We start from the raw sequence: 26,940 nt of genomic DNA on the forward strand, positions 1-26,940 counted from the left end.
GTGGTAATGCAATTTTTTTTGTATGAAATGGTTGGTGGACATGATGTTTGAAGTATGTGAGATGAATTTTTTGATGAATTAGAGAGTGATAGTTGAAGTGTTCATTTTAGGGGGTGAACCTACTTAACTTTGTTATGGTTGGGATTGTGTAAATGAATTTAAGAACAAATTGTTGTGTTTTGTTTATAAGATGTTAGTTTTTTTCTATATTTTTAACCGCAAGTTATTAGTTACTTCAAAACTATTTTCAAAATGGTTTTCATGTTTAAAGTAGTTCTACAATTTGATTTCAATTTCACTAAAATTATTATTTTTCGAACATTATTTTGATTTATTTGACATTTAAACAAAATGCTTAAAGAAACTTAAAACAAGAACCCTCTTTAAATCTAAAAGGTTTGCCAATAAGGACTTGACAAGTTGAATAATCGGAGAATGTACTTCGCTTTAAAGGGTCTTTAGTCAGCCTGATCTTGCATAGGTTTATGTCGAGATCCTTAACTTAAATACGCTATAAAGTGATTTAAACAATGTCCAATTTATGAGAACATTTTAAAATTGACTAATGTGGGTCGTTTATCATGGATGCCTGAACGGCAGCGACATTTTTGACACTTCGACCGTTGTCTTACTGACACCGCAAAGCCAAACAACAAGCATTTAAGCATCTTGCACATGTGCTACGAACTACGAACTGCAAACTGTGGATGTTCGCATATTTTGAGCCATATTTCTATTCGCAGACAGCGAAGAGTGGTACAATTTTGAGGTTAAGTTGAGCGCGATCAATTTATTCGTTGTAGTGTGAGTGGTATGTGGAACGCAAAAAGAGTTTGACAGTTCGTAGCAACCACATTGCTAATTGTTACTACCAAGTTGTTTTTACAAAATTGTCTTGTTTTAGAAAATTAAATGCAAATTTTAATATCCTAACATGAGTGTCAATTGGTTTCATATAATTTGAGTGTGTTTTTGTTTGGAATTGTATTTTTGAAATGTCTTAAGGGGGTATTCTGGTCTAGAAATAAAAAAAAAACGATTTTTTTCATATTTTCATAGTTGAACTATTTAAGAATATGTCTACGAGAGGATTTTCCCAAATTCTAATTATTTTCGGAGAAATGAGTATTTTGCTGAGCAGCTATCAAAATCGGTTGGGCTGCAACTAATATAACAAAAGACTTTAAACGCGTTTTTCTCAGAACTGTCTTTTTGAATCTGATACCCACGATTTCTCATGTTCTGCCGAACCAATTTAATTGAAATTTTAAGAGAGTCTTCTTTAGGGACTTGTCTACGTCCCGAACTACGGCCATCCCCAAATTTTCATTTTTACTATTTTTAATAAATCGAAGAATGTTCAAAATAGTGGCAAATTTTTCTTTTTTTTTAGGCAGTCGCCATTTTGTTCCAGACATTGCGACATTATTGTAGATTAATAATCTTTTTTAGTTTTTGATTTCAGATTTCTAGAAGAGTTAAAATCGTGGGTATGGTCACGCACCAAATTTTTGAGACGCACCACTCCATCAGCTGATAACTAACGGAATTTTGATTTTTTTTTTACTTTTTTATTTTTTTTGTATGCTTCTAATGTAAATAAATAACGTTTACAAAATTGATGGTAAAATTATTGCTTGCTTTTTTCTACAGCACTTCAAAAATTACCTAAGATTCATGTCTCTAGACCAGAATACCCCCTTAAATCACTTTTGTTCGCGCTCATGTACAAGGCCTTTTAGACTAACATTTTTGCACTAAAGTACCATTTAAGTGAGAATAAAAACTAAAAATAGACAATTTTATAATTTTCAGATGTTACTCGTTAATGTTAAGTTTACTGAAGAAATTTAAAATTAATGTCTGATGATTCATGAGGGGGTGTGTTCAAGTTGTTAAGTCATTATTAGGAAAATAGATAGTTTTGAAGAACAAGGGCGTTGCTTTCAAAACTGTGAGAATTATTTTGTATCGCACAATTGCAATACGAAGAAAAGAAAAACACAAAGTTCATCACTCTTTTTCAATTATTTATCAATTCTCTCCTACTTAGCCAAGTTAAGGGAAAATGATACATCATAAAGTAAATAATAAAAAATATTATTTATTTTCATTATAAAATAATATGATTTTTATCCATTCTTCAAAAAAATACGTTGATTTTGTATTCTTAATTATCTAGCTATGACAGCACAAATTAAAGATAATTTATTGTCAAAACTCAAAGTGTCATAAAGAATGACTGCTCTAGCTCTAGTGGCTCCAAGTTGACAACTGAAGTAAAATATAATTATTGGAATATATAGCCAAGGGTTCGTGCTTTGGGTTCTTTTTTTTATCAAAATTGCCAATAAAAAATCAATATGTTTTTAAGCTCAGATAAACATATGATTGCAGCACTAGATTTTTAGCTCGGACCTATTTTAAAGCAAAAATCCAGTGAACCACTGAACAACTTCACCAAAAATTTATACCAAAAATTTAAAATGATTCCGAAGACAGTTTTTAGTCTATTTCAGAAAAAAAGTTGTTATTTGACGTTTTTCTTTTTTAGTTCAGAGCAGAGCTCGAAGTGTCAAAAAAATAATTGTGTTTCTTTTTGATCTATGAGCGTTCAGAGCTTCAAATTCGTGTTTCTTTTTTAGTTCTAAACATGTTCAGAATAAAATAACAGAATAAACGAAGTAAAATGCTAAACACAAACAATTTGATATTTGAAAGCTGAAGAGGCTGGTAAAATCAATTTATTTTGTATCTGGATCTGTTGAATTACAAATTTCCCCTGTTTTTGCATTCCATGGGGCAAAATAAATTGATTTATTTTTGATTTAAAACTACTCTTCATTACACTGATACACATAAAATCACAACCAAATGCTAAACTGGAATTTTGACAGGTCTACCTCAAACGGTTATTTGTACACCAACCAACAGAGAAAAAAAAAACTATTCCAAAATAAATCAGTTTTTGGAAATCTGAGCTTAGCCATAGAATATCCAATTATAATATTATCTTAAAGGACCATTATGACCATAGCTATTGAAATCAATGCGTTTTCCTTTAGTCTACAAACTTATCGATTAAAAATTGCTCAACAAAATCTTCTGACGTTACTAATCAGCTGCATAGGAAACTAAATTTCTGTCTGGAAAATACAAACATACATTTTTAACATTCATTTCGAGAGATTTCTAATCGATCAGTTTATAGTTTGTATTTCTAATCAAAAGGAAGCATCAAAATATTCATTGAACAAAATTTTCAACTACTGTTACAATTGGTCTCTAATGATCAATATAAACGACTTGTCAAAAAATCGTAATTATGAGTTTTTATGATGAAGCCCCTACTAAATGTGAAATTCTCTTCGAAATTATTACCATTGCCATAATCATTGTCGCATTGGAAAATCGATGGATTTGATGTATTTATTATTTCAAATTACTATTCGGTCTTTTCCACCTTCTACTAGATATGTGTCTTTAAAACGTTCTTTTTCTTTAAAATGTGTATTTTGACATATCATAAGCTAAGACGAGAGAAATTTTTTAAGAAGATCACACCAAACAGCCAAAACACGCTCTTAAATATAAGCCAAAAGTATTACATTGAAAACAACTTTAAGTTGCTTGCTGGGGACTAAGCCTTAAAGTTAGCTGAGCACAAACGTACCATTTGGCTCTTTGGATTTTTCAACTTACAAAAAATCCAATAGCTTGACAAATACGTTTCGTTATTTTTAGTTAGTTTCCCTCTTTTTGTTAAGTTGGAATAGGCCCTTAATGTTATTTCAACAACAGTAACAACTCCCCATCACTATTACTCACGTTTGACCCATCTCTAACACCGGATCTAGTATCAGTACTCAGTTCATTTTAAGTTTATTCGTTTTTCGTTGGCATTCTTTCGGAAGTGCTTATATTTTAATTTTTTTCATAAAAATATCCAAGAAAATGTGATAAAAGTGTAAAATAAGTGTAAATTAATAATCATAAAATGTCAGTGAAGTAAAAATGTATGATTTTGTCGATATTCTTTGTGTGAAAATGTAATTTCAATTATCGGCTTGCAAATAGAATCTAACGGATCCATTGGCGGTGATGTGATCATCCGGTTCCGGTAGAAGGCAACATGTTACGGGAAATGTCGTCGGTTTTCGGTTCTCGGTCGTCTTCGTGTGTGTTGCGTCGGTTTTTTGGAAGTTTTTTTTATTCTTTTGAATAAAATGCAATAGTTTCGGTTGAGTAAGAATTTCGTTTGCCTACGAATTTCTTTGTTATTGTTTAATAATTTAGTGGTAAATAAATTCCTTGAAGTTGTTTGTAGTCCGAAGTTGTGTGCTAATTTCTTTTTAAAATGCGTAAAGTTTTCCGCTTTATTTATAAATAAGTGTAAATCAATAATTAAAAAGTTAAATTTGTGATTTTTTTGGTATTCTTTGTTTAAAAATGTAATTTCAGTTCAAATCAGTTTGCAAATAGAATCTCACAGATGTCGGTGATATGCGGATACATCAGTCGGTTCCGGTACAAGGTAACCTGTTACTACTTGTCGCCGTTGTCGTCTTCGTCGGTTTGTTGCAATGAGCTTAATGCGTTTAGTTTTCTGTTCTTTTTAAGTGAAATGTGAAAAAGGAAAATGGAGGGTGGGAACAAGATCTACATATTGGAATTATGGTGTCTATGAACTACGAGTATGTTTAAACATTTAATGGTAAGTTTTTTTTTTTTTTTAATAGAATTAAGTTCTCAAAAATTTCACAAACCACCTGGAGGTGACATCCATTGAAGTCACTATTTTTTCATACGAGCAATTTTACAAAAAGTTATACAAGGTTATCCAATTTGCTGTTTTAATAGTAAGTAAGTAAATAAAACACATATAAAATATTTCCTTTTTTTTTTATTTTGACATTATGTGAAACATAACATTATTTAAATGACCACCATGCATTTGCAAGCATCGATTCTTTTAAAGTAATTTTCGACCACTCAGTATTTTAGCCATAACATGACGAATGTTGGTTTTTAAGTACTCCAGAGTTAAAGGTTGATCTGCATAAACATATTCTTTCGTGTAGCACCACAAAAAAAAGTCCAGCGGTGTCAAATGGTATATGATCTTGGTTGTTAGTTGATATCGCCACGACGAGAAATCACGCAGAAAGGTCTCTTGCAATAAAGCCATATTTGATCGTGTTGTGTGGCATGTGACACCGTTTCGATTGTTGGTGACAATCGTTAAATCGAAGTAAGTCATTTTCGATGAAGTAATGTCCAATTACAACTCCGGACCAAAGAGCGCAACAAACAGTGACTGTTTGTGGATGTAATATCCTTTCTTCAATTAATAAGTCTAATAAATAAAACTCTCGTATTTGGGGTTCTGAGAATCCTCAGATGTCGAATTCCAGCCCTATACTCTTGAAACCGCTAAATGAATAACCCTTTACAAGAAAATCGGTGTCAAACGTATCCGTCTATTAGACGTGGACCTCGTGGAACTACACCACCCTGAAGAGCTGAAATTTCAGTATTGTGATGTCTTGTGAAATGGTGAGCACTTTCAGTCCTAATATCTGACAAATTTAAGCCTTGTATGAAAAAAATTTTGAGTCAAACATCACAACAATTTTGGTAAAGGTGTAAATCTCAAACGAAAAATTTAATTTGTCAGGATTTTAACCTTCTACACCTAAATGGACAATGTCAAAGTAAGGATCCTTTGCCTTCCTGGGCACAAGAGTCTCTTTTCGTCAATAATTTTATTGTTTAACCTTCTCTCAAGTAAGTTGCTACTTTCTCAATTTACACAGAAAACTCATAAGTCATTCTCTGTCCCTAAATTCTTAAAGCTATATATATTTGTATCCTCTGTTGTTGCTTACGTTTAACCTCAACTTTTAACTTAAAATTAGACACAATTCTTGTCCTATGTTGTATGATTTTCATAAAGCCCATTTTTTCTAAATCGACAATTATATTTAACAAGTTCTATTTAATTTTGGGTTTAGTGGTCAATGAGGGCAAAACCAAGTATATGCTGTCATCCAAAAAGGACACTGAACAACGACGTCTTGGACAAAACGTCACCATGGACAGCTATAACTTTGAGGTAGTTAAGGACTTCGTCTAATACAGACAACGACACCAGCGCTGAAATCAAACGAAGAATAACTCTTGCAAATCGCTGCTTCTTTGGACTTAGAAGACAATTGAGAAGTAAAGTCCTCTCTCGAGCATGTAAAATCACCATCTATAAGACACTCATTATCCCGGTTCTCATTTATGGCGCTGAGGCCTGGACACTGTCTAAGAAAGATGAGAGCGTCTCAGGATGCTTCGAGAGAAAAATTATTTGTTTGATTTTTGGTCCCGTACGCATAGATGGAGAATGGAGGAGAAGATATAACGACTAACTGTACGGGCTGTACAGCGACACTGACCTAGTTAGCAGAATTAAAGTCCAACGGCTAAGATGGCTAGGTCATGTAGAGCGGATGGACATCGACGCTCCATCCCGGAAGGTCTTCGAATCCAATCCCGAGGGACGGCGCAGTAGAGGAAGACAGCGACTCAGGTGGCGCACCCAGGTGGGAGAGGACCTCAACCAACTTGGCGTGCGAAACTGGAGTCATCTAGCTAGGGGCCACCTTAAGTTAGTTAGTAACTATTTAATTTTGAGAACATGACTATTAAAGAATCCTTTTTTTAAGCCTAAACGTTTGGAAAAGTAAATGTAACTTGACGATTTTATTGCCATGTCCATTGTTACCAAATAAGCCAAAGGATAAATGAAGATTTGTATCTTATCCAAACTCTGAGTATATTCAATTCAGTATTAACCAAACTTCCCGCTGGGTCCATTCTTAAAAAGTTCCTCAACTTTATGATGAATTCACTTAGGGCTGGATGGTTTTCTTCTCATTTTTCTTTAAAAAATTTCTTTTCCTCTTTCATATCCTCTTTTAAGAAGTTTGTATTTATTTTAATTTTAAGTAACATTTTCGTTGATAACACCAATTCAAAAGATAGTGCCGACAGGTAAGATGAGCAAATATTGACCAATTATCCCCAAAATAGTTTAAAAGCTTTTTATATGAACTCCTCAGTTCTGTTACATATCCTTAGCTACGTCAGCACAGCACGGTTTTTTTAAAAGTAGAACCACCACCAAAAAGCTTGTATAATTCGTTTCATTCACTTTCAGAGCTTAATAAAGCAGAAATGACTTTGATATGGTCTCCAATGACTTCAGCAAAGTTTTCGTACAAATTTAACATAGTCTTATAGGCTTGAAACCATCCTCTTTAGATCTTTAACTCCTTTTCCTAAAATAGATTATTTATTACCTGAAGAGTGGTGAATATTGTGTATTTTCAAATCCTTAATTTTAAATCATATTCTAGCCTCTTCTGGTGTTCCACAAGGTAGACATTTAGGCACTCTCTTCTTTAATAAAATTAGTCTATAACAATTCCTCAATATCCCTTTCAAAATCATTGCAACCCCTGAAGACATATCTTTTCTCTAAAATAAATAATCTATAAGTCCAAATCAGTATTAGGTTGTTTTACAAAAAGATAGACTACAAACCTTAATCCTTACATGATCCTATCGATTCACTTAACGTTGGTCCGACCATTTTTCAAAAAATATTCAATGTGAAGTTTTAGTTCATTAATGAGTCTGTTTGTGGTGCTGAATGGTTTCCTCTATTCTAAAAATTATAAAAATAATATTCTTGAAATCTGCCAAGATGGCGCTTTATACATTCCTCTCCATGAAAGGGTAAAACCATACAAAAAGTCACCAAGTGCTTGGAGCAACTCATACCAATTTTCTTTTTTGACAATCAATATTTTGTAAATAAAAATAAGTAAAATTGTAAAATATCCACTAATTTTGTGTAATTGTATTTATATTTTAAAAATTATATAATATTGATTTGAATTTACACGACAAATGCCACAGGTTCGGCTCTTCTCAACGCCTGTTTTGGTTGTGATCTCAAAACAAATAAAACTTGATGGCTTCTACTTCCTATAAAAACAAACATAACAGTTAATCAACCTCTAATTGGATCAATTAATTTATCTCTTTTATAAATAACAAACCTGGCATTCTGGTTCTAACCACACTTTTGAATCCATTGTCTCCATTAACTTCATAACGTACATCTCGTACATATCCACCTGGTTCTAAAAGTCCATATCTTCCATTAACTTGGATGCCTTTTCTATCCTCCCAGTGGTCCAGTGTAACACCACTTTCAGGATGATCGATGACATATCGAAACGAGTAATTAATCTTTATGTAAAAACAGAAGAAGAAAAATTAAAAATCAAGGTTTTCAGAAAATTATATCTTCTCGCCTAAGAAGAAAAAAGTAAAAGTAGCTTTTTACAAGCGTTGTAAGAACATGATTTCAAGACCATATGTCTCGAAACCGATCCAAGGCCATTTTTTATGGTTCTTTACGAGCTTTATATTGATATGTACATATGTTTATTGATTGAACGCACTCTAAGAAAAGGAGTTATAAAGAACAGCCTTTTCTTCATCACTATATCGTTACAGTCGCCGCCGGCCACTGTCACTATAAAATGGCTATTTAATAAATTTATGATTATAGATTCGTCACAGTTGTGTCCGGGAGCAATTAAGGTGTCTAATCTTAATGATTGTTATTTGTTCATACATATATCATTTATTTACTACTAGATAAATGCACTTTTAATTAAAAATTATAAAACCTCTTAGTCTTACTTACCTCATCTTCAATGTGGTTTTTCTTGTAGTCACTAAAGAATTCCATGAACTGGCTAGAGACTGTTGTGGTAGCAATGAAGAGCAACAAAATTGTTGCATTGAAGGAGACCTGGGGAAATACATAAATGTTTGCATAATCATAAGGAACTTGTCAATGGATTTGTTTCATAGAAAATAACAAATGCGTTCCACAAAATAAACACAAATTGAGTTTTTTAAGAGGTTTTGGTTCTTCATATTTAAAATATGTATGTCTTTTTCTGTTTCTCATTCTTGTAGGTCTATTGAGTAAAATTAATTGATTTATTGTTGATTTAAAATTAATTACAAACCAAGAATCAAAAAACCTGATTTCTTGTAGAAACATAGAATACGTTCCACAATATGTCTAAGGGGCCCTGCACATGAGGGCGAACAACGAATGGACGAACAAACGTGATTTTACAAATTTCAAAAAGCCAACTTCAAACAGAAACACATTGAATTATAAAAAACCAATTGACACTTATGTTAGAATAATAAAATTTGCATTTTGTTCTCTAAAACAAGACAATCTTGTGAAAACAATTTCGTAGTAACGAATTGCAGTGTGGTTGCTACGAACTGTCAAACTCTATTCGTGTTCCACATACCATCCACACTGCAACGAATAAATCGTTCGCGCTCAACTTAACCTCAAAATTAAACCACTCTTCTTTTGTTTGTTGAAAAGGGTAATTATAAATTGACAATTCGTTGCTGTCTGCGAATAGAAATAGAGCTCATGTGATAGAACATCCACAGTTCGTATCTCATGTGTAAAACTAAATTATTTCTTTTTGTCTGTCAAAATTTTCAAATTCTGTGTTTTGGATTCCATTGGCAAAAATAAATTGATTTATTTTTGATTTCAAATACAGTTTTCATCTGTCAGTTTATTAAATGTCAGGAAAAAAAAAGATTTAAATAATTTTGATTAAACCCTGTAAGTGAAAATTCAAACACCAATGTGAATGAATCAAGAAAAAAGTTCACAAAATGTGATCTTTCGTGAAAGAAATCGAATACATTCCAAAATCTTTCTAACAAAACAAATTCAAACGGAGATTTTCAAGATTTTGAAGTTTTTCATTGGTAAAATTAATTGATTTCTTTTAATGTGTCAAAAGGTCACTATTACAGTTTTTTGAATTCCGTTGACTAAAATATGTAAATTGATACTTCGAGGGAATATTCCTTCCTAAAACAACATTAATACAATTGTCAGTTCAAATAATTTCAAATTAAAATAAATTGACTACATATTTATGTGCTTCAAATATTTTCTTATTTATAAGTCAAAACTGTCTTTAAATTTGACAGCTATTTCAACACTTTAGAATAAGTGTTTAATTGAAAACTAAAATTTAAATTTGCCATAGAAAATCTATTTTCTTGTAATGAAATCAAAATTTCCCAAGTTATGTAAAGGCTTGTTATTTCTTATAAGTAGAAAGCTAAAAGAGCAATTTACATGAATTCGATCAAGGAAAATGAATGAAAGTAGAAAAGGGATTTGTCGCTATATATTCTACGCATACTCCAACAGCTTGATGCTTGAAATCAGATACTTAAAATTGCTTTTCCGTTCCACATGCGATCCACACATCATAAAGTGGTGAAAAGTCAAACACCAATATGATAAAAGTGTCAAAACTAATAAATAATCATCTGTTTTTTAAAAACTTATGACTTATACGCTCCACATTCTTAATGTGTGGCTGAAAAAAGAATACCTATGCTTCAGAAGATCCGATATTGAGCTCAAGAGTAAACTGATAGATATTCTTGAAGTTTGAGTTCTTTAGAGTATGAAAAAATTGTGTTACTAACAAACTAGAAACTTAAAATTTGTATTGAAAATCACCTAACTTATTGTTACCATATTTCCTCTTTATGAACACATTACAATCTTCAAAAATACGCCCACGTCTATTTTATTAAAACAATTTTCGAATTTTCTATTCCATTCCACGAACTGTCTTCTCGGTCCACATACAATCCACACCTCATAACTTGGGAAACCATACCGCTGATTCTTTTATTCACATTTACAACTTTGCATTTCTGAATGAGAAATTAAAATTAGTGTTAAAATAAATGTGGAACGTCTTTAAAAAAACTTAAAAGCAAGGAGTCTTTAAGATTTTTGGGAATGAAAAGGTTGTGGATTGATTTTTCATTTGACAAACAGAACTGCAAGTTTTTTCATATGCATGTGAAGTGGAGTAAAATTTTGTCAGTGAAATTTCAAATGAAAGTGTATTTTTGTATTTGTCTGCGAAGCGAAAATGTGGAGCGTATTCAATTAATTTCGATGCGAAGTGAGTTTTCTAGATTTTTTGAAGGGAAAAAAGTGTCAAAAGGTTTTGGATCGGTTGTTCATTTATTTACGTGAAGTGAATTTTTGTTTGTTTTTTCTTATTTTTCTATGAATAGTAAAGGTGGAATGCATTCGTTTAATTTCTATGGTCTCCTAGATTTGTTGAAACAAAAATAGTGTCAGAAGGTTGTGGATTGATTTTTAACTTATTTATTGTAATGGGTCCGATTTGTCAAATTAAAAAAATTGACATTTCTCGACGTTTCAAGGTCCCTAGAGTCGAAATAAAAGATTTTTAGAAAGATGTCTGTAAGTGCGTGTGTACGTCCGTAAGTCTGTTCGTTCGCGAGGTTTTTTTTCTTCGTCCATAGCTCAAGAACCAGAAGAGATTTCGACTTTAAATACATTTTGTTATACAGATAATAATACAGAAAGATACAAAAAGGGCTCTAAAAAAAATTGCGTATGTGTTTTTTCTTACAATAGCAGTTTAAAAAAATGGGAACATTTTAGTTAAACTTAAATACCTCAAAAACCAATTGTAACGCGATACCAAACAAATATATTTTTGGAAAAAATCAAATTAACGTTTTTTATAAATCAAAAAAACTGAAACCAAAAACTGTCACCTCGAAAATTGTACAAAAAAAAATTATTTCATCTGCAAAAGAACTTTGTGCAACGAAAATAACGTTTTTAACATCTGGCAAAATTTTGATAAAAATCAAATTGACAGTTTTTTATAAAAAAAATTAACCCTGAAAAACAGAACTCCAAGTTGATAAAAATTGAATTTGGACTCAAATATCTTTTCAAAAGTTAGGGATATTAGCTTCCCTAATTAATTTTTAATAATTACATATGCAAAAATTGGTCCTTCGAGCCGGATTTTTAGATTTCCCATGTTTAGGGACAGACAACAGACTAATGCTGGGCAGAGATAGAGGCCCGTATAAGCATTTACGAGTCAGTCTCTAGAATAACAATGAGACATATTTAGGCACTGAAATATTCATACATTGTTAACCTTTGTCTTGGATAACAATAGATTGACATGGATATTACCATCAATATCCAGAACACGGAGATAGATTGCTGCACCGTAAGCTTTCGTTGAAGCGTCATAAAACCCGTGAAGCTTGATCTGGTCTTGCTCAACTGGGTCCTCCGTGGGATGCGAAGCCGTTCGATCAGAGAAAGTTCTCTACTAAAAGTGTCCCAATCTTTCATCAAAGTTGTTGGAATCTGTTCATCCCAATCATATCCAAGGTCCCATAGTCGCTGCATAATTAGCTTGGCCGTGATAATGCATGGGGAAATCCATCCCATTGGGTCGAAGAGTTTGGCTATCGTCGATAACATTGACCTTTTTGTTGTTGCTTCTGTTGGCGGCTGTAAGTTCTTGTACGAAAAGCAGTTACCTTTGGGATACCATTTAATCCCGAGCGTCTTAACGTGGTCGGCCGAATTGAACGGAAGTTCAAAATCAAGCTCACGATTTTGAGCTGGGATATCCTCGATGAGTTCCTTTACGTTGCTTGTCCATTTTCGTAAACTGAAACCCGCAGAAGCCAACATAAGTTTTGAAAAATTACACTTTAAAATAATGCTTTCAATAGTTTTGTCATTTTCACTATCCGTGCCAAAGTTTTTGGAGTCACAAATAACAATTTTTCCTGTGCAATGACACACAATTGATACTTTATTTCACAATTACAACATCATATCTCAGAATGAAAAGTTGAAATTAGTATTAGAATAAATGTGAAATGTCTTTAAAAAACGTAAAGGCAAGGAGTCTTGAAGATTTTTGGGAATAAAAAAGAGTGAAAAGGTTGTGGATTGATTTTACATTTCAAAAACAGAAGAAATAAGTTTTTTGACGCCATTTCCTTATTCATCAGAAGTGGAGTAAAATTCCGTCAGTGAAATGTCAAATGAAAGTGTATTTTTGTATTTTTCTACGAAGCGAAAATGTGGAACGTATTCACTTAATTTCTATGCGAAGTGAGTTTTCTAGATTTTTTGAAGGAAAAAAGTGTCGAAAGGTTGTGGATCGGTTGTTCATTTAGAAATGACGTTTTCTTGACGAAATATTCTCACATTCACATAAAGTGAATTTAAACTCTGTGTGAAATGTCAAATAAAAATAGATTTTTCTAATTTTTTTGTGAAATAGAAAATGTGGAACGTATTCATTTCAATTTGTATGGTATCCTATATTTATTGCAAAAAATAATTTAAAGGGCTGCAGATTGTTTTTTTTTATTTAGCAAACAGAACCACGAATTTCTGTACGACAAATTTTTTCACATCCATTGGAAGTGAAATCGAATTCCGTGTGTGAAATGTCAAATAAAAGTAGTTTTTCCAAAATGGAATCCCGCAAGGTTCACCAATCTCTACCGTGTTATATAACGCTTATGTAAATCCACTCCTTAAAACACTTCAGTCTGAGCTGGTACAGACAAAAACTATACTTACCTATACTGACAATATTTTTGTCTTAACATCAGGAAAACCAGATGAAGTCAAAAACACTTAAACTCGACAGCATCAAAAAACTTGAATGGTGTGATTGATCTGAAGCAAAAATGCCAATAAATAAAATGGATACATTACATGTTTGTAGAAAACACAATTGTATGAACACTGACAATATTGGACTTACTAGCATTTCTCTCAACAAAGCCAAAATCCTAGGACTAGTCTGTACCAAAACTTGGAAATGGCATTCTCGCAAAAGCTCGGTAAAACAAATAACTATAACTATCGAAGCTTTACTTGCCGAGGCTAATATCTCAGGCTTTACAAAAATGAAAGTTATAGCGCAAAATAAACTTTTTTCTAAAAGTATTGTAAATACAAAGCATAAAAGTTGGGTGGCTCAACAGTCCGTTGAGAACTAAGGCCTAGTGACTTACAACTCTCAACCATTCCTATGTGCGAGTAATGTTATCAGGAATGGAGGGGACCTACAGTTCATGCCGAATCCGAACGGCTAATTTGAGAAAGCACTTTTTCATGACAAAAGTTACTCTTGGAGAATTTGTCAATTCCTCGCAAGAGGCAGTACCCTTGAAAAGAATTTAGATAGCATAGGCAGGGATCGAACCCAAGACCTCTGGCATGACAGTCCAACGAACGCACTAGCCGTCATGCCACGGGTACTGCAAAGTACTGCAAAGCCTGCTCTGCATTATATTTGTAAATCAGGTTGGTTTCAAGTCGAAACCTCAAAGAACAAAAGTGTCATCTTCAGTTCAATTAGCAACATCAATGCTTCGAAAATAAACATACCTAAAATTCAAAATTATGATAACCAAACTCTGTTGTTGGCTGTTTCTTTAAGAAAATCTTCAAAAAAAGCACACCAAATAATGTTTTTAGACAAAAGTGTCATGAAATCATAGAAACTGGAAATTTTGGTTCCGTTCTATACTCGCATCCTGTAAAGATGGTGTAACCGGATACTGCGTTTATAGGCTTGACAGTACCAACAACAAAGTTTTATTCCAACAACTTATCACTCCTGATCAAAATTCGTATACTGGTGAAGTAATGGCATTAGTGGAAGCGTTAAAATATGCTCTAAATTCAACTGTCAAAACAGCTATCTGCATAGACTCTCAAACCAGGTACCAATCATTCAAGCTCTAAGAGCCCATATCTGCTCAGAATGTCCACGTATTCATTTAATATGGTCACCAGGACATGTAGAAATTCCAGGGAATGAAAAAGCAGACGCTGGTGCTCGCCAAGCATTTATTTATAATGCCTCTAGAATACAAAATACCACCATTTGCAAACTTTCATATGGATTCATTCTTTCAAGCTTATTCAAGAGAAATCAAAGAATCGTTGGAATCAATCAAAATCATTTCTAAGAACACATAAACCAAATTTATCACCTGTAAACTATATCAAAGACTTAAACCGATCTCAAGCAGTACATAGTTCACGATTGAGACTAGGCCACACAATGTTTAACAAATCGCATCTCTTAGAAACAAAAAGTGTCAAACGGTTGTCGATCAATTTTTCATATAAAAAACAGAACTATACGTTTCTGGACGAAATGTTAACATCAATGCAGAGTAAAATTATATTCCTTTTAAGAAATGTCAAAAGAAAGTATTTCTTTCTTATTTTTCTGTGAAAGAAAAAATGTGGAACGTATTTACTTTACTCCTAAGGTTCTGCATATTGCATCTCCTAGGTTTTTTTTTTTCGAAATAAGCAAAAAGGTTCAAAAGGTTGTGGATCGTATCCTATTTCCACTTAATAAAAAGTGATTGCTAACAAATTCTAATATTTTCGTTTTCAAGTTAAATAGTTAAATCCAATTTTCTCTAAGCCCTCCACTATAATTGATTAAAACATTAAATCAACACATTTTCCAAAACAAAATTACTTCAATCTCACTTAAAAAGTAGAAAGATTATCTTATAAACCTTTCTAAATAAACAATGTATTTCCAACACTATATAATTCCCTGCCAAAGTCCTTTAACACGATACACAATCCAATAATCAAATCACTCGCTTGGTGCAATTTCATAGCTTTTATACAAATAGAAACATATCAAGTTTCATTATTTTCCAAGTGACCCCATCAAGTGATCTCATAAAAAGGGGAAAGAAACAAAAACTCTAACCTGCAAATCTCATATTATCGGCTTCACACTTGGGTATGGGCAAAAATACTTTGAACTATCCGATATTTTTTTGAAATCGCTAAGATCAACATCAGAGCCAGCATTCAAATTGAATTTGCAAGTGAGATTGGCATTCGACTTCAAACTTAACTTCTGTCCAGACTCAAGAGCTTCAGAGTAGAGATCCAATGGTGCATTGGATATAGGTAAGGTAAGGTAAAGATAGAGGTACCTTTTAACTTATATGCATATAAGTGCCATAAAGGTGGTTCCAGTCTTTGTAGATTTTGAACGAAAGGGTTATTGTTACAAGTTGTATACGAGTACGAGTACCTACTCGACACTCTATGACTACGGTATATCTAATAAACGAGTAGCAAGTAATCGTGCCACAAAAACACAAAAACACAAAAGTGGCGAAATGGTTTGCCTCAATTGATGTGCTACATGTTGTTTACAAAATAAAGGTTCCCCATAATGATCAAGTGAGAGTAAGTGCAAGATTGCAGGGTCAGATACAACTATTTGATATACTTCTTGAGACTGAGAGTTTGAATTGGTGGAGTAGCTAGGTATTTATCTGGAATCTAGTGCAGGAGGAAGTTTTAGGTATATTGTTTCTTTCTCGTGCAGTCCAAAGGAAATAGATGGTTTGTAAGTTATATTTAGAAGGTACAGACTGGACTGCGTCTAACCACTGCACTACTGGACGTTGGGTGGGTATTGATCGTAATATGAGGGTGGCTATTCTGTTGTATGATTTGGAGGAAGGCGCGACTAACAGAGTTTCGGTTTTACGTTTTACCATTATAGACATTAGGGAAACCAATTGGAATGGCAATCGCCTTGGAGTATTACAGACGTCTGCTTAATATGGAAGTTTGATATCGCTAACTAGATGAGAATAGGATGGTGTGAAAAACAACATTGTATGGTGGCATATGAAAGTATGAATTGTGTATGTTGAATCTATAACGAAGCTTGTGTTAAAGTTGCTATGAAAAAAACATAAAAGACTACGGAAATGAAAGGTTTAAGTCTTGAAGCAAGTTCAACTTGCACTTAATAAAGGGATTACGACTACCCTTAATATGTGCGAGCGTTAGGAACGATTTGAGATGTGATATCAGTGCTTATTATTCATAAAGTTTTGAATCTCGAAATGGGAATTAAAAACAGAGCTGGGCAAAACAAAATCAAAAACATTCTTGATGTCCGACTGAAAAAAAGAATCTCTATACTTGGCACAAGGTCTGGAATTCAGCTCAAAGTAAAATGATAGAAATTTCCTAAATTTTCAAAAATACACCCTCAGAATCCGCTTATCTATCATAAGGTGTATGAAATTTAATAGATAAAAATCAAACCATAAAGTTCAACATAAAGGGCGTTTTTAATTCATTACAAGTTTCAATGGTTTTGAGTGGTTTGATAGTTGAAGAAGTTAAAACTTTGTTGGCATTTTTGTTAAATAAGAATTATCATTACGAATCCTTTAATGCCAGAGTAACGCGTCGAAATGGTGGAACTTTACTTTAAAAGATTAAATCTGTTCCAGAAGTTTAGAAAGTACTTTCGAAGGTTTTTAATGATGGAGTAAATTTCTTTGTCAATATGTATAACTGCAGTATACGGTACGAAGAATAGCCTCAATCCATTTATGAACTACCACTGCATCCATTGAATTTGACTGTTTGGTTCGGTATACCGATTGGCGGCATCATGGGTCCTTATTTGTTTCGAAATGAGAAAAGTGCTGCTATTACGTTCAATGGCCAGTATGGTTACAACTTTTATGTTATCGAAAATAAATGAGATACATATCGAAAATATTTAGTTCCAACAAGGCTTAATTCTACAACCATTTTAATACCAGTGTAATGACGCAGTATACAAAAAATGTTCTTTCCCTGAGACGTCTTGAAGGTACTTGAATTGGGTAAAGTGTAAGCAGCATAGAATAATCTATATGGTTACATATAACATCTCTGGCTAAAAGAACAAAACACTGTTTCCTTCTTATTTGAAGGGTTCCCAAGCCTAAGAGTAAGCACCTTTGGTTTGGGAGGACATAATATCACCTACCCAGTTCAAGGCTGAATAGCTTCTATTAATGCTTGCTACCGGGCACCAAATGCAACTAGCATATTCTAACCATGATCTCACCAATGAGATATAACGCATTTTTAAAGTATGCGGATCAGTAAATTCCTTTGAATTTCTCATTAGAAAACCGAGCATTTTATTTGACTTCGAAATCATATAGTCGTAATGATTATTAAAAGTTAACTTCCTATCGAAAACAACAACTAAATCCTTAAAGATCGAAACCTTATTACGGCTTGTATAATTAACCATATATTTGAAGTGAATAGGGTTGCGTGATCAAGTAAAAGACATTTGCTTACACTTTTAGATATTGAGATGAAGGCAGTTATCTTCAAACCACTGGAGGTCTTCTTTCAAAAGATTGCAATCAAGTGGACAATTGATACGTTTGTACATTTTCAAATCGTCAGTAAGAGAATTTGACACAGTCGGGAAGGTCGTTTATAAAAAGAACAAACAAATGTGGTCCGAGATGGCTCCCTTGTGGAACCCCTAAAAAGTTATAAATTCTTTTTGATGTGCTACATCAAATTTTCACAAACTGTGTACGATCTGTTAAATATTCATCTAACCAATTCAACAAGTGAGAATGAAAACCAAGGTGTTCTTGTTTTTTTTTAATAAGACGTCATGCTTTTGAAAAGTCGGTGTGTATGACATTAACTTGCTTACCCCGTTCAATACCTTTTGTACAAAAGTGTGATCTTTTACTCACAAACCCTTGTTGATTGTCTGAAATTCCTTACTTAAGATTTTCATAAATCCCTTTTTTGACAATGGCTTCAAAAATTTTTGGAAGAGTTTGAAGTTTTGAAATCAATCTGTAGTTAAGGACATCCTGCTTTGAGCCTGTTTTATGAATTGGGGTAATGACTTAAGTTTTCCAAGTATCTAAGAACTGACCAAGACTGAGCGATAAATTAAATAATTTTTAAAAAGGTTTAGAAAGACCATATCTGCAGAATTTTTAGAACATAGGAAGAATTTCATCACTGTCATGTTCTTTATTGTCATCCAAAGACGAAAGTTCTTCATCGCATAAAATTTTATCTTTAAACCTCATGTTGGGGGGTAAACCATAAGATTTCCTTTTTTTTTGAAGTTTAATAAGCTTGTTTTTCAAATGACTTAGTCTTTTATTAAACCAAACAGGTTTACAGTTCTTGACTATTCTTTTAACTGGAGCAAAACCCATTTTTGCTTCTTCAATTTTACATCTAAATATAATAAGTTAGTTTCCAAATTATTGGTATCGAAAAAGCTGTCCCATTCAACATCAAAGATAAAATTATTAATCGCGTTGTAATCAACTTTACATAATCATATTCAAAATTAAGATCATTATGGTGAAAATTTAACTTATTTAGTTGCAAAAATTGAATTTAATCTCTAAGGCCTTATGGTGGATTAAATTTAGCATTAATGGTTCAATGATAGGATATATTGACGCTTCTAAATCATTACTTATAAAAACCAGATCAAGTAATCGAAAATTGTCGTTTTTTTATTGAATTAATCTGATTTAAATTTAAGGAGTTATATCAACGAACTCTAGTGAAATATCGGTTTACATTTGTCCCCTTAAAAAGTTAAATTCTTTTTACTCTTGAGCCCAACTTGGAGATTCGTTCTTAAGCCGTACTTCGCGAGTATGTATTGTATAACCTTTATTACATTTCCTGTAACTGCAATGTTTAAGAATTCATAAGTAATGTATAGCAACGTCTCAGTTGCAACCCCTTCGTTTTTCCACTGCGTCTCTGGAGTAATAAAGATATACAAAACTTTTAGAATGTGCGCTAATTATAAAATCAAAAGAAGATATTCGAACTATATAATTATTTAATGCTCCAAGCTTTTAAAAAACACCCGATACCATTTTGAAATATGAGTAAAAGTTTTGTGGAACCTATGTGGAAACTTCGAATCTACGTCTAAAGGGCAAAGCAATAGAGGAAGACTCACAAGTGGAAAGTGACCTCATCCAACTTGAAGTGCGCAACTATAGACATCTAGCTAGGGACTGATCTAGATGGAGAAGTTTGTTGGGTGAGGCCTAAGTTCCCACAGGACTATAGCCAATTTAAGTAAGTAAGTATGTGGAAACTTTCCACGAAAGACAAATTCTGAGGCAAAAGCACGAAGGGGCCTTAAAACAGACCATTGAATTATATTTTTAAATCGGTTCTTCCTAAGCATATGTAACCTTTATTGTAAAAAAGGTTTGCTAAAATTTTTAAAATCTTTTTATTATTTATTTTACATTCCATAAAAAATAAAAATACAAATATAGCTCTTAGTGAATTTGTCAAAGTGAAAAATTACAGTCCAAATTTGATAAACTGACAGATAAACTCTACCATTGTTTTACTGGTTCCTAATGTCATTATCCATGAAAAGTCCATTTTGACATTTGTACTCAAGTGAGAAAAAACAAATTAGTAAATATCGAAAATATTTGGTTTCAAAAAGACTTAGCAGTCATACAGCGCGCTTAATTCTACAAAAACTTTAGTTTCAGGAGTGGTCATGTTACCGAATCCCCTCATTCGTGCGGCTTTACGACCTAGATTACTTTTTTTGGTACTGTTTTAAGCCAATTTTTATAAATTTTGGAACCCAATATTTATTCAACAATTGATGCCATACCGCAAGATTCATTGCATAAGTAGTGAAAAATTGGACTGATGGACTCGTAGCCACCTTGACACCTTGAAATATGCCGCAAAATATTAGTATCACTCGCTTTTGACCGTTATTTTAACGAACTATGCTCTAGTTAAAAAGTTAAAATATTTTTACTGTTGAGTTCAACTTCACGAATGAGTTATACCTTGTCTTACCTTTCCTGTTATTGTAATGTTCAAGAATTCAAAACTGTCAGAGTTTGCGCTAATTTTTAAGAAAATTGCCATGAAAAGAACTTATCTATAACTATGTTATTATTATGAGTCCTCGAACTTTTTAGCTACACCCCATACAAAGGTGAAAAGCAAGTAAAAATATGTTGAACCTATGTGAAAACCTTGCACTGAAATCAAATTGTGAAACAAAAGCACGAAAGGGCCTTAAGAAATACCATTTAATTATAAATTTAAATCGGTTCTTCTTATTCTAAAACAATTTATTTAAAAAAGCTTTCTCGATCTTTTTAACTACACCCCATACGAATGTGAATAGCGAGTAAAAATATGTGGTACCTATGTGAAAACTTTGCACTGAAGTGAAATTATGAAACAAAAGCACGAAGGGGCCTTAAGAAATACCATTTAATTATAAATTTAAATCGATTCTTCTTATTCTAAACCAATTTATTTAAAAAAAGCTTTATTTGCTTCAATTTTTCAAGTCCTTTTATTATTTCTCTTAATTTTTACTTTTTTTAATTCAATGAAAAATGAAATTTTTATTTGCTCTTACTTCATTTGTCAGAGTGACAAATTACAATCCACATTTGATAAACTGACAGATAATAAATTCTACAAACTCTATCATTGTTTTACTAGTTCCTAATGTCATTATCCTTGAAAAGACCATTTTGACATTTGTAAACACTCAAGTAAGGGTGAGAATAAATATATACTCATTTTGCTGAAAAAGACCTGCTGACGCACAAAGAGATATCAGGTGCAGGTCAAAAGTCCACATTAATGAACCACGAAAAGACCCTGCTCTGGAATTTCAATGTCATTGCCAAAATAAACTTTAACCTCAAAATATAATGTTTTTATTTAAATTTCAAAACATTTTTGCAACAATTTGAATTCCCCGAAAAGAATAACATACATTTAACTTACCCAAAGTTGTTTAAAAGACTTTGATTAAACAGAAACACTCAATTAAGACAATTTGTTTATGAGTTCCCCTAAATCATAAATGATTATTATTGATCACCTCCCATATATTTCCACCTTAATTGCGGCAGCGTATTCATCAACCGGACAAAATAAATTTCCCCATTTGAATATAAATAATATTATGTTGTATAAAAACTAAGCAAACAAAAACACCACACACCTCTCACGCAGTGTGACACCACTTACACACTTATAAAATACGCAAAGGCGAATCTGCGAGTTCAGTGGATCTTGTATTATGATGTTGTTGGTGGATCCAATAAATAACGCAACGCAAACTCCATAGGAAAATGTTGAATAATATTTGCTCTAATTACTTTGAAAATTGCAACATCATTTTCCCAAAACAGGTACCCTCAGCGGGTTCCAGACTAGAGCCAGAAATTTGTACGTAGCTGGTCTGGTATAACTTGTAACACTTCTCACCAGCTTTTACTTCGTACCTTACATATGGATGAAGTCTTAAAGCTACTTGTTTGGATGTTAAATAAAAAAACACTTCCACTTTTCCCATGGTTTTTAATCTATAGCTGCATACATATATATTTCTATCACTAGGAGAAATTATGAAATCATTGGCAATCAACAAGGACTAACTAACTTGTTGTTTGAGCTTTGAATTGAATTGGCCAACAGATGCATTGTGTATCTTTTGAAGATAGGAAAAAGTGTAACAAGTAAACTGTGAAAACCGAAACATATAATTTGGATTTACTTCGGAAATGTATCAGAGGGTCATAGAAACGATTTTAAATATACATAACATTAAGATACAGTGGTATTAAAAAGCATTCGGTTAACATTTGTAATTCATTAAGATAGAGTCCCAAATTTCGACTCCTGGCAGAAAAATCTCTGGAGACAAATCAATCTAAAATTAGTTTCTTGCCGGGAACTGAATGCGTGAAATTTGACACATTAATTCATTAAATTGAACTTTTTTCACCAGGTCATTTAATTCCGTTTATATCAAGAACCGTGTGAAAAATTATGTGGAAGGTACTCATATTTTTGCAGAAAAAACATTCGAATTTTATTTCCAAAAACTTACAAAAATCAGAACTTTTCCTTTGAAAACTTAACTTTATTTGGAACTTGAAAAATTACCAAGTGAAAACTAATGTGGAACGTATTCATATTTTCAGATTAAATATCAAATGTGTCCATGCAATTTGTAAAAGATTTTATTAAGTTTATAAATTACGAATAATAAATTAACTTAATTTGGGGTAACAATACGAAACACCAGTGAAAAATTTTGCTGGAATATATTCAATTCATGTTTCAAAAGAAAAACGATGAAAATTTAATTTCATGTGAATTTTTATATTTTTTTTCTTTGAGGTTTAAACTTCATTGAAAATGTGAAGAGGAAAAAGTTAAAATTTAAATTCCTTTTATGACATACATAATTATGTACATTGTACAACCATAACCTTTCCCCTTCCGATTAAAATTCACGTGGAATATGTGAAAATAACACGTGAAACCTTTGTAGGAACCTATTTCTGTTTATAAAATTGCTTCCATAAGGAATGTTTGGTGTTTTGTTCATAAATTTATTGACATCATCACTTTCCCTTAAGATTTTACCTTCAATTGCATTGTGGTGAAAAATCACGTGAAAATTAAAATTTCGTAGGAAAAGACATGAAAAGAATTTCCTACATATATTTAGATTATCAGTTTTGCTTTAATGTTTCAACTTCTACACTACGTGGTATCTGAGGCTGAAAGTAATTGTGTTTTTGTACGATGTGAAATTTTATTCATGGATTTAATCCAGTCATAACACTTTAACTTTACTTATAATCTGAAAAAATGTTAAAACTAAAAGGGTTTAAAAGCAATAAAGAAATTTAAAAATAAATTCTTTCCATGTGAAATTCTGTCAATAAATGTAGTTTAATTATCAATTAACTTTCACCTTTTAACTTCATTTGGACTCAAAAGAATAGAAAAATAAATTGGTTTTATGTGAAATTTATGTTAATAAATTAAACAAAAAACGATGCTTTCCCTTTAAGGCTTTAAATTCACTTGGAATGTGTAAAAATACTGAGTGAACAATAAAGTGAAATTACTTCCATGCGGAAATTAGACAATTTTGTTCATAAATTTATTAAAATCATCACTTTTCCCTTTGAGGTTTTAACTTAACTAAGAATGAATACAACTATGCTAAACGTAAAAACAAATGTGAAACGTATTTATGTTTTTAAGGGAAAAAGAGTAGAAATGGAATTTTAACAAATTTGTTCATTATTTAATAAAATCATGACTTTTTTTAGAGTTTCAATTCTGATTTTAAGTGTTTAGAATAGCTAAGGCGGAAAACTAATCTGGAACGCAATTATATATTTTTTCGGGGGAAAAAAGTTGAGAATAAAATTTCATATTTTCACTTGAAATGTTTGCAATTTTATTCATACTTTCTTTTTAAGATATCTATTATGCTTAGAATGTTGAAAAATACTACATGAAAACTGTTGTGGAACATATTCATATTTTCGGAGAAATAATTGACCATGAGATTTTTTTTTTAAACTTTGTTAAAACTAAAATGAATTTAACTTGAAGGTCTTACCAAGTGAAAACTAAGTTGAAACGAATTTATGTTTTTAGAGGAAAAAAGTTGAAAAGTAAATTTCTCCCATAACATAGTGAAGTCATCACTTTCTATCAGAAAAAAATCTCACGTGAAATTAAAGTTTCAAACTGTTTCAATTTTGTTAATACAATAATTAATTACCCAAGGTCTTAGCACGTGAAAACTAAATTGAAACAAATTTATGTTTTTATGGAAAAAAAAGTTGAAAAGTAAATTTCTTCCATAATATAGTGAAGTCATCACTTTCGCTCAGAAAAAATCTCACGTGAAATTTAAGTTTCAAACTAAATATGTTCCACAAATCAAGTCACATCAAAGTTTTGTGTATGTTTCAACTACGCAAGTAAAAATCATCAATAAATTTGATTAGGAAATAAAAAGAGTGAATATTTCTCTGAAACAAAAATCTAAAAATGAACAAAATTTTCTTGCAAATTTGTAATTTTCATTCACTTTCACTTCTTTTAACTATTTTTTTGTTAATTATCGACACATTGATCGATTACGCTTCTATGGACACAATATCAGTTGCCAAAGTTTAAATAAAAACACGAAAACTCTAAGTTGCTTGTTTTTGAAACATACTTTCTTACTCCACTGTACAATACATAAATCTAGCCCGGTTGTCGTCATCGTCATCATCCCCGTAGGAGAAATTGTCTATTACCATTTCGCAATAAAAAAGTCTCTTAAATTGCTAACAAATCTTGCGGAACCAGTACATAAGTATTCACTATCTATTTGGTGTACCTGGAGGAGTCCGATAACAAGTCCGATTTCGAGTTTCGAGTCCAGTGTGTCATGCAATGTTACGTATTCCCAAACAACCGACCAACAAAAATAAAAAGAGTTAAGCTTGGTGAATTTTTATTCCATCCAAACTCAAACCAAATACCCAATTACAAATTACACTATTGAACTATGTAAACTTCCATTTTATGCCCTTAAGCAGAGCGAACTTCAAAACCTCAAGTCATATCATCACAAAAAAGCCTCCAAAACTTTCCACTTTATAACAAAAACAGAGAGATAGAAATGCAAATCGAGGAAGAAATTTGCATGATGCACTCTTGATATGACCGGGACCGAGGCAGCGCGCAGAAGTCCGATTAAAAAGAAAGGAAGTCACAATCTCACTTAAAACCGAATCAATTCCTACTGAAAGGAAGTTTGTCTGTTTTGTTTTTGGTGTACTCGTAATAAAGTGGACTTACCATATTTGGTCTGGTTTTTCTTCTGTAGGTTTTTCGTTAAAAGACTTTCGATTTTTTATTATGAGAAATTAGAATTCCTTTGTTGCACAATCGCGGGGATAATATTTTGTTTTTATTTATCACACAAATTAGAATCCTTTAAAATTTTCAAAGGCTTAACTATGCACAATGTATCAAATCACTTGACAATATACTTATGAAAAATCTCCAACGTTTTGAATAAGCCTAATTGTTGGCACAACACCTATAACCTAGTGCGTCTGAATGACTCTTCAGATTAGAGCTCTAGTGGCACGAGAATGGCACAAGAATGCCTTTTTTTTGTTTGATGATGTCACAGAGCCAGAGATAGAGTTAGAGCTCTAAAGACGAGACGAAAAGACCAAAGGTATTAGCTTGTGGCAAGAAACACTTGTGTCGCACAGCATCACGTTTACTCCATCTTCAACACTGCAGCAGCAGCAACAGCGAGCGGCCGGCGGCGGGCGGCGGTGAAGATGCGACGATATACTTGACTATGCAGTGCATAAAGATGCATTGTGTGGAATTATTTTAATCTGCGATTTAAGAAAATAGGTGAACGGCAATGCTCTAGGCTGTAGGCTTTAAGCTCTAGCTAGAAGATGCACGTGATTGGGTTTTTGTTGTTTTTCAGTTTTTTTTGTTTCGGTTTTGTTGGATTGTTGGTAAATTTTGTAAGAGTGCCTCCGATGCAAGTGTTAAAAATGTGTTCAAAGATGAAGTGAGCACGCTTCGTTGAATTGTTTTATGTTTGCTTCGGATTGAACATCATCAGATAAGGTTTGAAGTTAGACATTGTAATAGAAGCTGAACTTGAGATTTTAAAAAGACTGAGAACTTTGAATACATTTTTGTAAAGGTTCCATAGTTTAAGAGGTCTATTTTCCAAAATTACAAATTGTATCTATTTATCTATCTATCTATCTATCTATCTATGTATCTATCTATCTATCTATCTATATATCTATGTATCTATTTATCTATCTATCTATCTATCTTTTTATCTATCTATCTATCTATCTATCTATCTATCTATCTATCTATCTATCTATCTATCTATCTATCTATCTATCTATCTATCTATCTATCTATCTATCTATCTATCTATCTATCTATCTATCTATCTATCTATCTATCTATCTATCTATCTATCTATCTATCTATCTATCTATCTATCTATCTATCTATCTATCTATCTATCTATCTATCTATCTATCTATCTATCTATCTATCTATCTATCTATCTATCTATCTATCTATCTATCTATCTATCTATCTATCTATCTATCTATCTATCTATCTATCTATCTATCTATCTATCTATCTATCTATATATCTATCCAGCTAGCTAGCTAACT

General features: G+C 32.2%; 1 protein-coding gene across 1 annotated transcript; it reads right to left on the reverse strand.

Annotated features, from left to right (window-relative positions):
• Positions 1–7,918: 7,918 nt before the first annotated feature.
• LOC129948045 (cuticle protein 8) lies at positions 7,919–25,797 on the reverse strand. The gene is made up of 4 exons (XM_056058856.1): positions 25,562–25,797; positions 8,774–8,881; positions 8,118–8,310; positions 7,919–8,043 (listed from the first exon to the last, which is right to left on the reverse strand). Exons 1-4 carry the CDS (start codon positions 25,562–25,564, stop codon positions 7,955–7,957), a joined length of 393 nt encoding a protein of 130 aa, XP_055914831.1. The 5' UTR covers positions 25,565–25,797; the 3' UTR covers positions 7,919–7,954.
• Positions 25,798–26,940: the final 1,143 nt, after the last annotated feature.

The sequence above is a fragment of the Eupeodes corollae genome, chromosome 2 (genome assembly GCF_945859685.1).
Source record: "Eupeodes corollae chromosome 2, idEupCoro1.1, whole genome shotgun sequence".
Lineage (NCBI taxonomy): Eukaryota > Metazoa > Arthropoda > Insecta > Diptera > Syrphidae > Eupeodes > Eupeodes corollae.

Coding starts and splice junctions, on each gene's coding strand:
- LOC129948045 (XM_056058856.1), bottom strand. Junction 8,311..8,773: donor AAAACCACATTGAAGATGAG/GTAAGTAAGACT, acceptor TTTTACATAAAG/ATTAATTACTCGTTTCGATA. Junction 8,044..8,117: donor GGTTAGAACCAGAATGCCAG/GTTTGTTATTTA, acceptor TTGTTTTTATAG/GAAGTAGAAGCCATCAAGTT.